Below are 14,865 nucleotides of genomic sequence, written 5' to 3' on the forward strand. Positions count from 1 at the left end.
CAGTCTCTTCTTCTTGTAAGCACAGCAGTCAGATTGCATTAGGGCCACCCGAGAAGCCTCAGTGCACTTGAATCAAACTTTTTAAAGGCCATATCTCCAAGTATAGTCCCATTTTGAGGTAGTGGGGGTGAGAAATTCAATATATGAGAGTGTAAATCTCTCCAGTTTTAGTGGAACCACGATTTTTTCCCTCTGACCAGGGATCCACAAGTATGGATGATCTGAGTCTTGCTTCAGCCTGCCTCTCTAGGCAGCCATCCCCCAGGTTTGCTGCCCTTGAGTCCAGCACATCGGGGGTTTTCCAGCCTCACAATTTGGGAAAAGGGGCAGATGGAGGAGGCTGAGACAGAGAAAGACCACAGGGGGCGCAATTTATCCCATACCAATTAGGATGGGCTGGGGTGGGGCACAATTCAGCCTGTAATTAGAATGCTTTAGGCTGCAGGTAAGAGAGTGCCCAGCTAACAGTGGTTTGAGCAGTAAAGACATTCAATTATCTGATGTGACGGGTACCAACCCAGAGTTGACTCAGTGCCTCAAGCAGTATCATCAGGAACCAGGTTCCATCCATCCTTCTCTTCTCCCATTCTTAGTATGTTATGTTTTTTTAAATTGCAGACTTGTGACCTCCTAGACAGAAAATAGCTTCTTCTGTGATGGATATCACAAGTGTCTCTAAACTCATTCAAAGGCGGGAGGAGCTGGTGGATATGGGGAGAGGGATGGGCACAGAGAGGGCAGCAATAAATCTGTTCTCCTGTAGTGTCTGTCTTTTTTCTTTCTACTTAGTTATTTCTTTCTATCTGGGGGCCAGGCTGGGCCATGCTGCATAGCATGTGGGATCCTCCCTGTGTGTGTGGTTTTTTTGCATGTATGTGCTCAATTGTGTACAACTCTTGGCAGCCCCATGGACTGTAGCCTTCCAGGCTCATCCATCTATGGGATTTTTCAGGCAAGAATACTGCAGTAGGTTGTCATGTCTTCCTCCAGGGGATCTTCCTGACCTGGGGATCAAACCCATGTCTTCTGTGTCTCCTGCATTGCAGGTGGATTCTTTACCACTTAAGCCATCCTGACCAGGGATCAAACCTGAAGTGCCTGCATTGGAAGTGTGGAGTTTTAACCACTGGACCACGAGGGAAGTCCCCATCTCTTTGCATCAGAGGATAAATCTTTCCTGAAGCCTCCTCAAGCCTCACTGGCCAGAACTGAGTCACAGCTGCCAGGGAACCTGTGAAAGTAAGTAGTGGATAGTAAGGGGAACATTTCTACTGTGGGAGTTGGCAGTACTAATGGGAACAAGGGAGAGAGGCATGATTATTGGGAAGACAAATAATATCTGCACCAGCCCTAGGCTCCCAAGCTCTAGAAACTCTCTAGCTAAGCCATCATTATTAATGATAATAATAATCCATGGTTTTATTAGAATTAAAATTATCCACCCAGGATGAGTAGTTGGGAAAAAAAAACAAAGCAGAGATATGGAAGGTATTAATCACACATATATACTTAAGCACTGTTAGTAATGACTTTTTAATGTTGTGGGTTTATAAAAATAGCACCACTTACTTTGGAGACAGTAGGCTGCATTGAAACCCAGCAGATGTTCATCAGATAGAGAGTTCTATATGTTTATAGAAGTGTTTACAACCCCAATCCAACAACGGTACTTTTTGAGTACTTACAATGGGGTGGGCACTGTGCTAAATGCTTTATACACATTGTTAAATTCATCTTCCTGACAGATCTATGAGAAAGGTATTGTTGTTAATCTGCACTGAGGCTCTGGGAGGTTAAATGACCTGCCACAGATGCGTGGCTGAGTAGGGAGCCACACCCTCAGCTTCATCCCATCCTCGTGCTCTGAACGGCTGCAGGATATTGCCCTTCAATAAAACTGCTCTAGACTCCTCCAGCCAGAGTCTACATCACAGTTTACGTCCCATTTTATTCTTCACATTTTAAGATTGAGATAGAATTGACATTGTGGTGTTTTCAGTAGTAGAAAGGTGAACCTTGAGAGTGTGCTCGACTGATACTGACTCACCTAGTGACCTTCAACAAGCCACCTCCGTCTCCTCAGCGAGGTGCAAGTGAAGACTAAGTCTGCGGGCCATGTCCAGGCATTTAGGGTCTGTCGTTCACAGACCCTTGCCATTGCAGAGGATACTGAAGTCCTATGTTTATTTCAGATGTAATTCACCAATGTATTTCAGAGTAAGGATGTGGAAGTTCAAGATCAATGGTGCTGCACTTCCCAAGTAGAAAATAACATTTATCTCCTTTTTTGTATTGGGAAGACGTTGGACAATTTTCATAACCCAGGGGAATGTGTGTTTCATTATTGGCTTTTACAGAAGAGTGCCAGTCTGAGATGGGAAATTTGTGCTCAGGTTGTAGAATCATAGTGTGAGGCAAATTCAGTAAAATCTGGGAAAACTCTTTTTAAATTAATTTTTTTGTTTCTTTTTGGCTGTGCTGAGTCTTTTGTTGCTTTCGAAGGCTTTCTCTAGTTGCAGCGCCTGTAGGCTACTCTTTGTTGCTGTACACAGGCTTCTCACTGCCGTGACTTCTCTTCTTGAGGAGCCCGGGCTCCGAGGCTTGCAGAATCTTCCCAGACTAGAGATTGAACTTGTGTCCTCTGCATTGGCAGGTGGATTCTTATCCACTGTGTCATCAGGGAACTCCTAGGAAAACTTCTTGATGGTCATTGTGCAGGGACTGCACCTTGCAGAACACTTGGCAGCTGGGAGTTGGTCTTAGCAGATGCAGGGCTAAGTATGCTTCTTGTTTGGTGACTCTGATCCAGGCATGCAATGCAACTGCTGCTCCAGGTCCTGTCTGCAGGGTTCAGTGCAGACCTGGGGAGCTTGTGGCTTTTCTCTTAGTCCTGAACTCACTTGCCAAAGCTGTAATAATATCTTGTGTGTGGCAGTTCACTCAAACTTTAGGATGTTTAATGTTTGGGGAAAATTTTTTTCTCATTTGTTTTTTTTAAATTTGCATCTAGAGCTGAGTAGGGGAGTAAGAGATGTAAGGTTCTTGTCTAATTCTGGGAACTCAAAGCTGCCTTATGTTGGTATGCTGAATGCTACAAGTTTGAGTCAAGTGATTAATCTTATATCTGTGAGAAATCAACACTCAACAGTTATTTGCAATTCCAGTTAGGCATCCAAGAGGTCGTTTTGAATTGAGAGCACCTTTGAGATATTTTGGAGTACACTATTTGCCTTATGCTTTAAAATATGATTTGAAGTGTTACAAGGCAAGTTTTCATTATAACAGTATAGATGAAATCAGGGACTTCCCTGGTGGCCCAGTGGTTAAGACTATGAGCTTCCACTACAGGAGGCACAGGTTGGATCCCTTGTCTAGGAATTAAACCTCCCACATGTTATGTGGCAGGACTTAAAAAAAAAAAAAAAAAAAAGAACAAAAAGAAATCATTTAATGTCACCATGAGCAATTCATTGAGACAGAAGGCCTTCATAAGACACTGGCTCCAGGCTGACTGGCTGCTTCTCTGTTATCTTGCTGGGTTTTCTACTAGTTGGCTCTTACTGTGCTGACAAGTCTAGTTAACTTAACTTTAACTTAACTTTAACTTAAAAGTTAACTTAACTTTAACTTAACTTTTTTTTGCCTTTTCTTTAAATGAAGTATAGTTGATTTATAATATTAATACAACATAGTGATTCAATATTTTTGTAGATTATATTCCATTTAAAGTTATTATAAAATATTTGTTATATTCCCTGTGCTATATTTATTTGTAATAATATATATTATTTACTATATTATATTATTTATTATTATATTATTATATTACTTACTATATTATATTTTTTACTATATTATATTACTATTTACTAATATATATGAGTTTGTACTTCTTAATACCCTTCCCTTCATCTTTCCCGTTCCCTCTTCCTTCTCTTCAGTGTTAACTGCAGTCAGTAGTTTGTTCTCTCTATGTATCTGTGAGTTTGTTTCTGCTTTGTTATACTCATTCATTTGTGTTATTAGATTCCATGTATAAGCAATAAATGCAATATTTATCTTTCTTTGCCTGACTTGTCTTACTAAGCATAATACTCAGTTCCATCCATGTTGTTAAAATGGTAAAAAAAAAATTTTTATGACTGAGTAATATTCTATGTGTATTTAATACACACCAGTTCTTCATCCACTGGTCTGTCCATGAGCACTGAGGTTGCTTCCATGTCCATGGGATTCTCCAGGCAAGAATGCTGGAATGGGTTGCCATTCCCTCCTCCAGGGGACCTTTCAGCTCCAGGGATGGAACCCAGGTCTCTAGGTTTCCTGCATTGGCAGACCGTTCTCACTGATGCCACCTGGGAAGCCCTGCATCACATGGTAGCTCTATTTTTAGATTTTTGAGGAAACCCCATGCTAGTTTCCATAGTGGCTGCACCAACTTACATTCCCATAACAGGGCATAAGGGTTTCCTTTTCCTCCACATTCTTGCCAGGATTTGGTATTTGTGGTTTTTTTGGTGATAACCATTCTGATAGGTGTGAGGTGATATCTCATTGTGGTTTTGATTTGTATTTCTCTGATGAGTAGCGACATTGAGCATCTTTTCATGTGCCTGTCGGCCATCTGTATGTCTTCTCTGGATAAATGTCTATTCAGGTCGTCTGCCCAATTTTTGATTGGGTTGTTGTTTTTTTGATATTGAGTTATATGAGCAGTCTGCATATTTTGGATACTAACCTGTTATATAGGTCACATCATTTGCAAATACTTTCTCTCATTCAGTAGGCTGTCTTTTAGTTTTGTAGATGGTTTCCTTTATGTTAAATCTTCTAAGTTTAATTAGACCCTGCTTATTTTTTTTATTTTGTTTCCTTTGCCATAGGAAATAGATCCAAAAAAAATATTGCTACAATTTATGTCAAAGACTACCTATGTTTCCTTCTAGGAGTTTTATGGTTTCCACTCTTAGGTTTATATCTTTAATCTATTTTGAGTTTTTTTTTATATGATATGGGGGAAATGTTAGATTTTCTTAATACTTTTAAAACCTTTTTATTGTAAAATAAAACACAAATAACAAAAAAAGAACACTTGTAACAAAGTAACACCTTAATAAATTATTATAAGATACTCATACATCTGCCACTCAGATTAAGAAATAGAGCTTTGCCAACTTCCCCAAAAGTGCCTTTAAATACCCTCCCTAATCACATTTGCCTTCATCCCTCCAAAAGTAAATGCCATCCTAACCTTTACAGTAATCACTTCCTTGCATCTCTTTATGGTTTTATCACCCAAGTGAGCAGCCTGATACACTGCAGTTTAGTCTTGGCTATTTTTTAAAATGTGTGTCCTTTAAGTCTCTCATTTATTTTTGTTTGTGCTGGTCTTCTCTCTAGTTGCAGTGAGCAGGGGCTGCTCTCTAATTGTGGTGCACCGGCTTCTCGTCGCTGCGGATTCTTTTGTTCCAGAGCACAGGTTCTAGTGTGTGTGGCCTTCAGGGGTTTCGGCTCTCAGGCTCTAGAGCACAGGCTCAGTAGTTCACCAAGGCATGTGGGGTCTTCCTAGACCAGGGGTCAAACGCAGGTCCGCTGCATTGGCAGGCGGGCTCTTAACCACTGTGCCACAGAGAAGTCTCTTTTAATCTATAGATTTCTTTAACATCCTCCCTCACTTAAAAGAATTGTTTTTGTTGTTGAAGGATCTGGACCATTTGATGTGTAGAGATTTTTTGTTTTTGTTTAGCATTTATTTTTCTTTCTTTGACTGCACCAGGGCTTAGTTTTGTGGCACATGGGATCTTCAGTCTTTGTTGCGGCATGCAGGATCTTCAGTTGAGGCATATGAACTCTTAGCTGTGGCATGTGGGATCTAGTTTCCTGAACAGGTATTGAGCCCAAGCACCTCCCCCACCCACATTGGAAGTGTGGAGTCTTAGCCACTGGACCAAAAGGGATGTCCTTCCCACAGTCTTATTAACAAGTGCCCTCCTGGCACACTTCAGGTTATGCCTTTGCCCTCTATTTCCTGTGTCTGGATCCAGAGGATTGATCAGATTCAGGTTTGATTCTCTTGCTCAGATTAGAGGTGCTGTTGGATTCTTTCACTGAGAGGCACACAACATCTGATTTTTTCACTCTTCTTTTGCCTTCAGAAGCTGTTGATCCTTAATGTCTTGACCTATTAATTCTCTGGAGATTGCAAAATAGTGATATTCTCATTCTACCATTTTGCTTTACTTTATTAGCTGGAATAACTTTATAAAGATAGATATCCCTTCAATCTGTTATTTGATTACACAGTATGCAGCTTACACAGGGGAGAAAAAGAAACAGGATAAATGCTCAATTTTTTCCTTTGACTTATTCGGTTCTTGAGAATTAATTGGTTTCCTGTCATTCTCAGGAGGTGACCAATTAGGGTATTTTTTAAAATTACCATGATCATGGGATTAAAAAATACTTAATAAGGCTCAAATTGTCCCATCTTTGACTAGTGGGAACTTCTTCAACTTGGCTCCTGAGTCCTTCTGACATGATCTTAGCTTCCATAATATCTAGTGTTAAGGTGATCCAGGGTTGTCTTGTATATTTTTTGCCTAGACTTGGATTCAACTGTTTCTTCAAGAGTCTCTGGTTTCTTTTAATGAGAATGGTATTTTAGGACCATAACCCAGGCACTAGGGATGTTCATTCACTGAATGGTCATTGTTTATAGGCTCTTTCATTGGTCAGAGCTGAGAAAATACATATGCATTTCCATACAAACATATATACACATATAAAGATGAAATACTTTGTGAGTTAATGTTGATATTTCCAGTTCAAAGTCAAGACTATGGGGTTTTGTTTAATCTTTTCTATGTTGCAGTTGTATTTGCTTTCTTTAATACTTACAATCTTTGCTTTTTAGTCCCAAGGGAGATAGAATATCTTTTAATTACCCATTTATTATCCTGTATTACACATATATCTGTCTCCAAATAATCAGCTATGATTAATGAAAACAGTAAAAGTAATTTATTTGGCATGTCCTTACTCATTCTTCCCCAATTTTGTAAATGGTTGTACTTTATGTACACTGTCAGATAATATAGCCATTATATACTAAAATAGATCCCTTTCAGTGCTCATTCAGTCATATGTCTACAGGTAACTATATATGTCATGCTTATCATCAATCCTCATATCACTACCTCTACAAATTTTGATTGAAGCTGTTTCTCTAGTGGATTCCTTAGGTAAGTCTCATGGGAATAGTATTCTATAATTTCTTCTTTGCTCCTAATTTCTTGATAAAATCATGACCTTTATATTAAAGGTCAGTTTTGCTGGGTATAATCTACTTGGCTCACATTTTCTTTCCTTGAGAATCTTAAATATGTTACTCCACTTTCTTCAGACAAAGTATCATTGTCAAAAGTCTGATGATGATGATTTAATTTAATTAGCCTCTATAGGTTGCTTTTGAGAGCATCTACTGCACATCTTTCCCCTTCAATCTGCTATCTGTCTAGCCTTCCAACACAGTGCTTAGTGAGCTAGTATGTTACCAAGTCCAAGTTTATGACTTGGTCAACCCTGGTGCCAAACAATCTCTCCCTCTCATTAACCTAAAATGATGAGGCACTTGCTCCCAGTAACTATGGCTTTTTATTTTTGTAACCTCAACTGTACCTTGTAATGGATAAAGAGCATTAAATATATCCTTTTTCAAGAAATGAATGAATTGGAAAGGTGTGTTTTCTCCCCTTTCCTTTAGCCTGTTCAGAACTGCCCTGCCTCTTTGGCTCTTTTCCTCCAATCAGGTGTGCCCTTGCCTCAGACTCAGCTCCCCGTGGAAGCCCTTCTCTGAGCAGGTATGTGGGCGCTGCACCTGTGGAACCTTGTCCCTGACCTCACTGCATCGAGTTGTTACACCATGTTCTCATGATACTACTTTCTCAAGATGAGCATTAGGAACGCCTGGCTCACAGAGTGTTGGCCCCACACCAGACGCCACCATGGTCCCCACACCTGCGTACGTGCCCTCCCCACGGCCAGTATTTTATTTCTCACTGTGAGTGTTATGGCCCGGGCCCCTGCATCTCTGAGGGTGCCTGGCCGTTCCTTTCCTGGCTGACCTTTTTCCTCTTCCCTTTTTGATCACCAGAACCAATGGCAGGACATTATAATGGGAGCCCTTGCCCAGACATGATCCCTGATTTTCTTATACACGAACACACTATTTAGTTTTTGAAATGGAAATGCCAAGTGGTCAGCATTGATACCACATTGGCCAAAGCCCCTGCTGCTTGCTTCTTTATTACCTCAGTCAGCCACACATTCTGTTTATCAGTTGAGTTTGTGGCCTTTGACCTCTGTTACCTCGTAATTCTCTGAGCACTGTCATATGGGTATGACCTTGCCCGATTTTAGGCTTGACCTGCACTATGGTCCAGAGATTTCCCTGCCCTGGATCTCCTTGTCAGGTCCTGGCCTGTGGTTGTGCTTTTTTTTTTTTTTTCCTTTCTTTCTTCTGGAGAACCTCTGGGATCTCCTACATTGCAGGCAGATTCTTTACCAACTGAGCTATGAGGGAAGTCCTAGAGTATCTCAGGTCCATATAATTTTAAAAAGAAAAAAAAAAGAGCATTGTGGTATATGGCTTTTAAAAACATTCACCTGCATTTTTTTTTCTTGTGATGAGAGCTTTGAAGATTTATGTTCTTGGCAACTTCCAAATATATACTACAATGTGGTCAGTTGCTCAATTGTGTCCGACTCTTTTCGACCCTTTGGACTAGAGCCCACCAGGCTTCTCTGTCCATGGGATTCTTCAGGCAAGAATACTGGAGTAGGTTGCCATTTCCTCCTCCAGGGGATCTTTCCAACCCAGGGATCAAAACTGAGTTTATCTACAGGGCAAAAATGGAGAAACAGACATTGAGAATAGATTTATGGACATGGGGAGATGAGAGGGGAGGGTGAGCTATATGGAAAGAACAACATGGAAACTTACATTACCGTACGTAAAATAGATAGCCAATGGGAATTTGCTGTATGGTTCAGGAAACTCAAACAGGGGCACTGTATCAACCTGGAGGGATGGGATGGGGGAGGGAGATGGCAGGGAGTTTCGAAAGGGAAAGGGTGTATGTATAGCTATGGCTGATCCATGTTAAGGTTTGACAGAAAACAGCAAACTTCTTTAAAGCAATTATCCTTCAATAAAAAATAATTAATAAAAAAAATCAAGTCTTCTTCATTGTAGGCAGATTCTTTACTGCTGAGCCATCGAGGAAGACCACATACTACAATATTATTGACTATAATCACCATGTTGTACATTACATCCCCATGACTTGTTTATTTTATAACTGGGCATTTGTACCTCTTGACCCCCACCCCTTTTATCCATTTTGTCCACCCCCCGCAACCCTCCTCCGCCTGGCTACCCCATTCCATTCTCTATATCTACGAGTTTAGTTTTATTCTGTTTGTTCATTTGTTTTGTTTCTTACATTCCACATATAAGTGAAATCATATAGTATTTGTCTTTCTTTGATCTGTTTCACTGAGCATAATGCCCTCAGGATCCATCATGTTGTCATAAACAGCAAGAGTTCATTCTCTTATGACTGAGTATATTCCATTATAAGGCTTCTCTAGTGGTTCAGTGGTCAAGAATCCACCTGCCAATGTAGGAGACACTGGTTTGATCCCTGAGTCAAAAAGATCCCCTGGAGAAGGAAGTGGCAACCCACTCCAGTATTCTTGCCTGAGAAATCCCATGGACAGAGGAGCCTGGTGAGTTACAGTCCATGAGATCACAAAAGAGTAGGATGCTACTTAGCAACTAAACAACAAATATTCCATTATCTATCTATCTATCTATCTATCTATCTATCTATCTATCTATATGTATATCTTCTTTATCCATTTGACTGTCAGTGGATTGGTTGTTTCCATATATTGGTTATTGTAGATGATGTTGCAGTGAACACAGTGGTGCATATGTCTTTCTGAATTAGTGTTTTCACTTTCTTCAGATAAATACCCAGAAAGGAATGGCTGGGTCATATGATGGTTCTGTATTTATTTGAGGAACTGCCATGCTGTTTTCCACAGTGGCTGCACCAATCCAGATCTAGTGTTTTAAGTCTCACTTGAGACAGACCTTGCAATGAGGCTATTGCTCCAAGGAATCTCCATAGGCAAATAAGAACTTGTATAAAAATGTAGCTATTTTTTTTCCTCTTTTGTTAATTTAGCAGAAATCCTGCAGAAGGCTTTTTCTTCTTTTTCTATGCCCAGCTGCCTGTGTTTTTGTCTTTGGCCTCTGGTGGGCTCCTGGTAAACCAGCTGTGGTGGTAGACCCTCATTATTCATCAAGCACTTACTATGTGCTTTGTACCAGGCTCAATAAATGTTGAGCCTCTACCAAATCCTCAGTTCTGTTGTTATTATATCCTTCTTAAAGATGAGGAAACTGAGACCATGAGAGTTTAAATCCTTACCCAAGGCCAAAACCAAAGCTGATATTCACATCCTTTGGTTCTTAACCATATTGCTGTACTTCCTCATGAAGAAATACAGGCTCAGCAAGGACCTTCTATATAGCACAGGTAACTATATTCAAATATCTTATAATAGCATATAATGGAAAAGAATCTGAAAAAAAAGAATGTATAGGTGAGTCAATTTGCTGTAACCTGAAATGGTGTAAATCACCTATAGGTCAGTTTAAAAAAAAAAAAAGAAAGAAACACAGGCATTACCGAGGAAGCTTGTAGCTCTTGCCCAAGGTTGGTAACCTTGCTGGGCTCCAGGGGTTGGAGGGTGGAGCTGACGGCTCTATGATGTTTAGTTCTTGAACAGACTTCTGTCAGAGCTATTCAACACCCTTGATTTAGACTGTGCAGCATGAATGGGAAAGGGAGTGGGGAGTAACAGAAATATGGCTCCAGAGTCTCACAGCATGGGGTAGTCCCAGGTTTGAAAATCCATTATGAGGCCTGCAGACAACCTGAGCGCTACTTGTCTTGCTGATAACAGGTCAGTGATGTTAGCAGCACTTGCTTGTTAACACAAGGGGTGGGAGAAGGAAGGTGACACTTCAATGTGTCAGTATTGACACTTGGTAGACATTCTAGTAATGAATTTGGTGGAGAAAGTGTTTTAAATTATCTAAAATAAGATTTGTCTGCGCTATCTCTACATATGTTCTCATAATTTTTTTTAAGCATGATTGTTTCTGTCCAGGGAAATATTGTAGACACATTTTTCTTATGTGATATTTTTGAAATGGTTTAGCAGAGAATGCAGATATTTTTGGCACCCCACTCCAGCACTCTTGCCTGGAAGAGCCTGGTGGGCTGCAGTCCGTGGGGTCGCTAAGTTCTATTGTAAGAGTCGGACATGATTGAGCGACTTCACTTTTCACTTTCATGCACTGGAGAAGGAAATGGCAACCCACTCCAGTGTTCTTGCCTGGAGAATCCCAGGGACGGGGGAGCCTGGTGGGCTGCCATCTATGGGGTCACACAGAGTCTGACACGACTGAAGTGACTTTGCAGCAGTAGCAGCAGCAGATATTTTTGGGCTTCTCAGGTGGTGCTAGTGATAAAGAACCTGCCTACCAGTGCAGGTAGATGTGAGAGACATGGGTTCGATCCCTGGGTTGGGAAGATTCCCCTGGAGGAGGGCATAGCAACCCACTCCAATGTTCTCGCCTGGAGAATCCCATGGACAGAGGAGCCTGACAGGCTACTATCCATAGGATCACAAAGAGTCAGACACGACTGAAGCAACTTAGCGCACAAATGGTTTTTGGTACTGTATAATGGAGAAAGCTCTAGATAGGTGTGTGGAAGGTGGGCTGTGTGGTGACCTGCTAGGTGAGTTTGCTGAGATAGTCATCCCTCTGGGTCATAATCACCACATCTGAGAAATGTAAGGTATAGACTGGATAATCTCTAATCCCTTCAGCTCTGAAATTCTGTGATTCTGATTGTTGATTGTTGTCATCTGAATTTTTCATTGCTATTTTAATCATGGAAACCAAACCACTGGTAGAGCAGGAAGGTAGAGGCCTGGATTTCTCCGGAGGGAATGCCACCCTACCTCAGCGTGGAAGGAGGAATTCCATACCAGAGGCTCCGGGTGGAAAGCTAGAACTCTGGCCCTGAGTCTTTGCTATAGGCTCCAGCACTAAAATGAGATACTCCTGTGAGTAAATTTATTTTTAAGTTATCTTTGTGTTCCCCTTCATTGCTAAGATACGTGACTGCAAACTATATGAATATCTGAGGAAATTTGCTAAATTATGTCTTATACCAGAGAGCCCATCTGTGACTATCCCAGAAACTGATACAAGTGATCACAAGTGAATTTAGTTTGAGACTAAAAGAGTTTATTGCAGTGTTGTATTTAAGAATAAACAAAATGAAAAGTTTAAACAACTTAAATATGTACAAACAGCTTATATACATTACAGTACTTCCATGACATGAAACATTATGCAACTTTAGAACAAGGTTGGTCTGTGTGTACTGATGTGGAAAGATCTCTAGGACAGATTAAATAGAAAAGCAAAATAATGATCTCATTATGTTTTAAAAAAAGGCATATTATGTGTTTATGAGTGCATAAGCTTTTTCAAAGAATGAACAATACACTATTAATAGTGGAATTTGGATTTGAAGGAGAAAAACGAGTTTAACTTCATTTTATACCTTCTATTCTTAAATTTCATAATAAAAATACATTTGGGAAAGGAGAGAATTTAGATTTCAGTTGAGTTTTTGAGGCAGTCTAATATTTCCTTTAGTGTTAGTTGCTCAGTCCTGTCTGACTCTTTGCAACCCCGTGAACTGTAGCCTGTCAGGCTCCCCTGTCCATGGGATTCTCCAGGCAAGAATACTGGAGTGGGTAGCCATTTCCTTTTCCAGGGGATCTTCCAGACCCAATGATTGAACCTAGGTCTTCCGCACTGCAGGCAGACTCTTTACCATCTGAGACACCAGGGAAGCCCAGTACTTTCTTAGAAAAATCTTTATAAACAAAGCATACTGAGCAAAGCAAGGTGTTGTCAGTAAACACTAGTCTCCCAGTATTAGATAACCCCCTATCTCTGCAGCCTTTACTGTCCTCTTCTTAACACACAGCTCTCAGATTGCACATCCTCTAACCCCAGATTGTCAGTGGCTCCCATTTTCTGTCTTAAACAAGTCTTGGAAGTGCATTATTGTGGACCAGCAGCTCATGGGCCTGCTGGTTCATCATCCATGCATTCGGCAGTATTTGTCGAGGACCTGCTGGGGACAGGATACAATGCTAGTTCCAGGATGTGTAGGTGATGGGTGTGCTTTTCAGAAACTGTATATGACTTCTTGGAGCCTCAATCTTCTCACTTGTAAAACAAATTGTTGGGATTAAATAGAAAAGCAAACGCAAGACTCCTTGCCCAGGCCCCAAAGGACAATATTTGCTTGCTTGCCTCACCCTTCTCTCTGTATTGAAGGCCAAGTCTGATCCCCACTACTCTTCTGCCTATTTCCTTTGGTTCCCATTCCTATACTGTGCATTGTTCTAGCACACAACCCACTATTCCTGCTTTGATTTTTGCTGGTTATATCCCCCTTGCTTGCATGCCCATCACTTCTCTTTCCTGGGCAAAGGCTATCCTTCAGGATCTGGTTCATATGTTGCCTCCTTTATGCAACTTTTCCTGGTCCTGTTCTTTAACAGGAAAAGAGTCCAAGAGTAATGTCTTCCTCTTAAGAATTTGAACAGCTCATTCTGGTCTCCCTCTCTTTATGTTGTTTATGTTATCACTTATGACACCGCACCTTAATTGGCAGCTGTCTGCCCCCTACTAAATATCTTTCCTGAGAGCAGTAACTAAGTTTTGTTCATGTCTAGAAGTCATCTGTGTCTCCATGTTCTCAGGAAATATGAATAACTTCATTTTTATGATTACCCAAATATCATTTTTACTTTTCTTTAAAAGATTGGTGGTGATTTAGTCGCTAAGTCATGTCCGACTCTTACAACACCGTGGACTGTAGCCTGCCATGCTCCTCTGTCCACAGGATTCTCCAGGCAAGAATGCTGAAGTGGGTTGCCATTTCCTTCTCCAGGTGATCTTCCCAACCCAGAAATAAACCCCTGGTCTCCTGCACTGCAGGCAGATTCTGTATCGACTGAGCTATGAGGGAAGCCCATTTAAAGATTAGTATGAAACTAAAAATGAGGACATGTCCTTGAAATCCACTACCAACAACAGGTTAGACAGAGTTTCTTTCCCCCTTCCGGGATTAATCTTGGAAATTGTGGAGTTGCTATTGCTGAAGAATATTCAGGAAAGGAGAGACCTCTGTCTAGGGTGGTCCAGACAGTCACTGCCTTTGAGTAACTGGCTCATAAGATCTTGTCTGATGAGGTCAGATCTTATCCTGATAATTTTAAAAAGCAAACAAACTATACCCACTATAAGACAACTCCTAGCAGAAATAAAGGAGACTAGAAAGAAGAAAAACTTAGGTTTCAGAGGTTTGTGAGAAAACGTTTCATTTTTCATGTTTCTTTCCATCCTTATCCTTAGTTATGCAGTATACCTGTGACCATAGCATATACATAGTTTAATATTCTGCTTTTCTCTTAACATGATTTCCTACACAGTTTGCTATGTTTTTATGGGCATTTTGACTCTGTTTTCTCAGTGAAAGGATTGGAGTTCAATTGATCCCTTTCTTGAGTAAGAAATGGAGACACTAAAGCAAAGATGTAGCCTGAGGAAATGTCAACATTGTGAATTTTTAAAAGATGTGATCTTATTCTGATACTGCTGAGATATACTGGAGCACAAACATTATCAAATAA

At 40.6% G+C, this 14,865-nt stretch overlaps 1 protein-coding gene across 1 annotated transcript in view; it reads left to right on the plus strand.

Annotated features, from left to right (window-relative positions):
- Nucleotides 1-14,865, plus strand: part of TNFAIP8 (TNF alpha induced protein 8) — a 142,961-nt gene that overhangs the window by 10,233 nt on the left and 117,863 nt on the right. Inside the window, exon 2 of the mRNA XM_018050668.1 lies at nt 1,047-1,239. Within this exon, the coding sequence (XP_017906157.1) occupies nt 1,239 (1 nt within the window). The 5' untranslated portion in view covers nt 1,047-1,238. The remainder of the gene's footprint in view (nt 1-1,046; nt 1,240-14,865) is intronic.

The sequence above is a fragment of the Capra hircus genome, chromosome 7, assembly GCF_001704415.2.
Source record: "Capra hircus breed San Clemente chromosome 7, ASM170441v1, whole genome shotgun sequence".
Lineage (NCBI taxonomy): Eukaryota > Metazoa > Chordata > Mammalia > Artiodactyla > Bovidae > Capra > Capra hircus.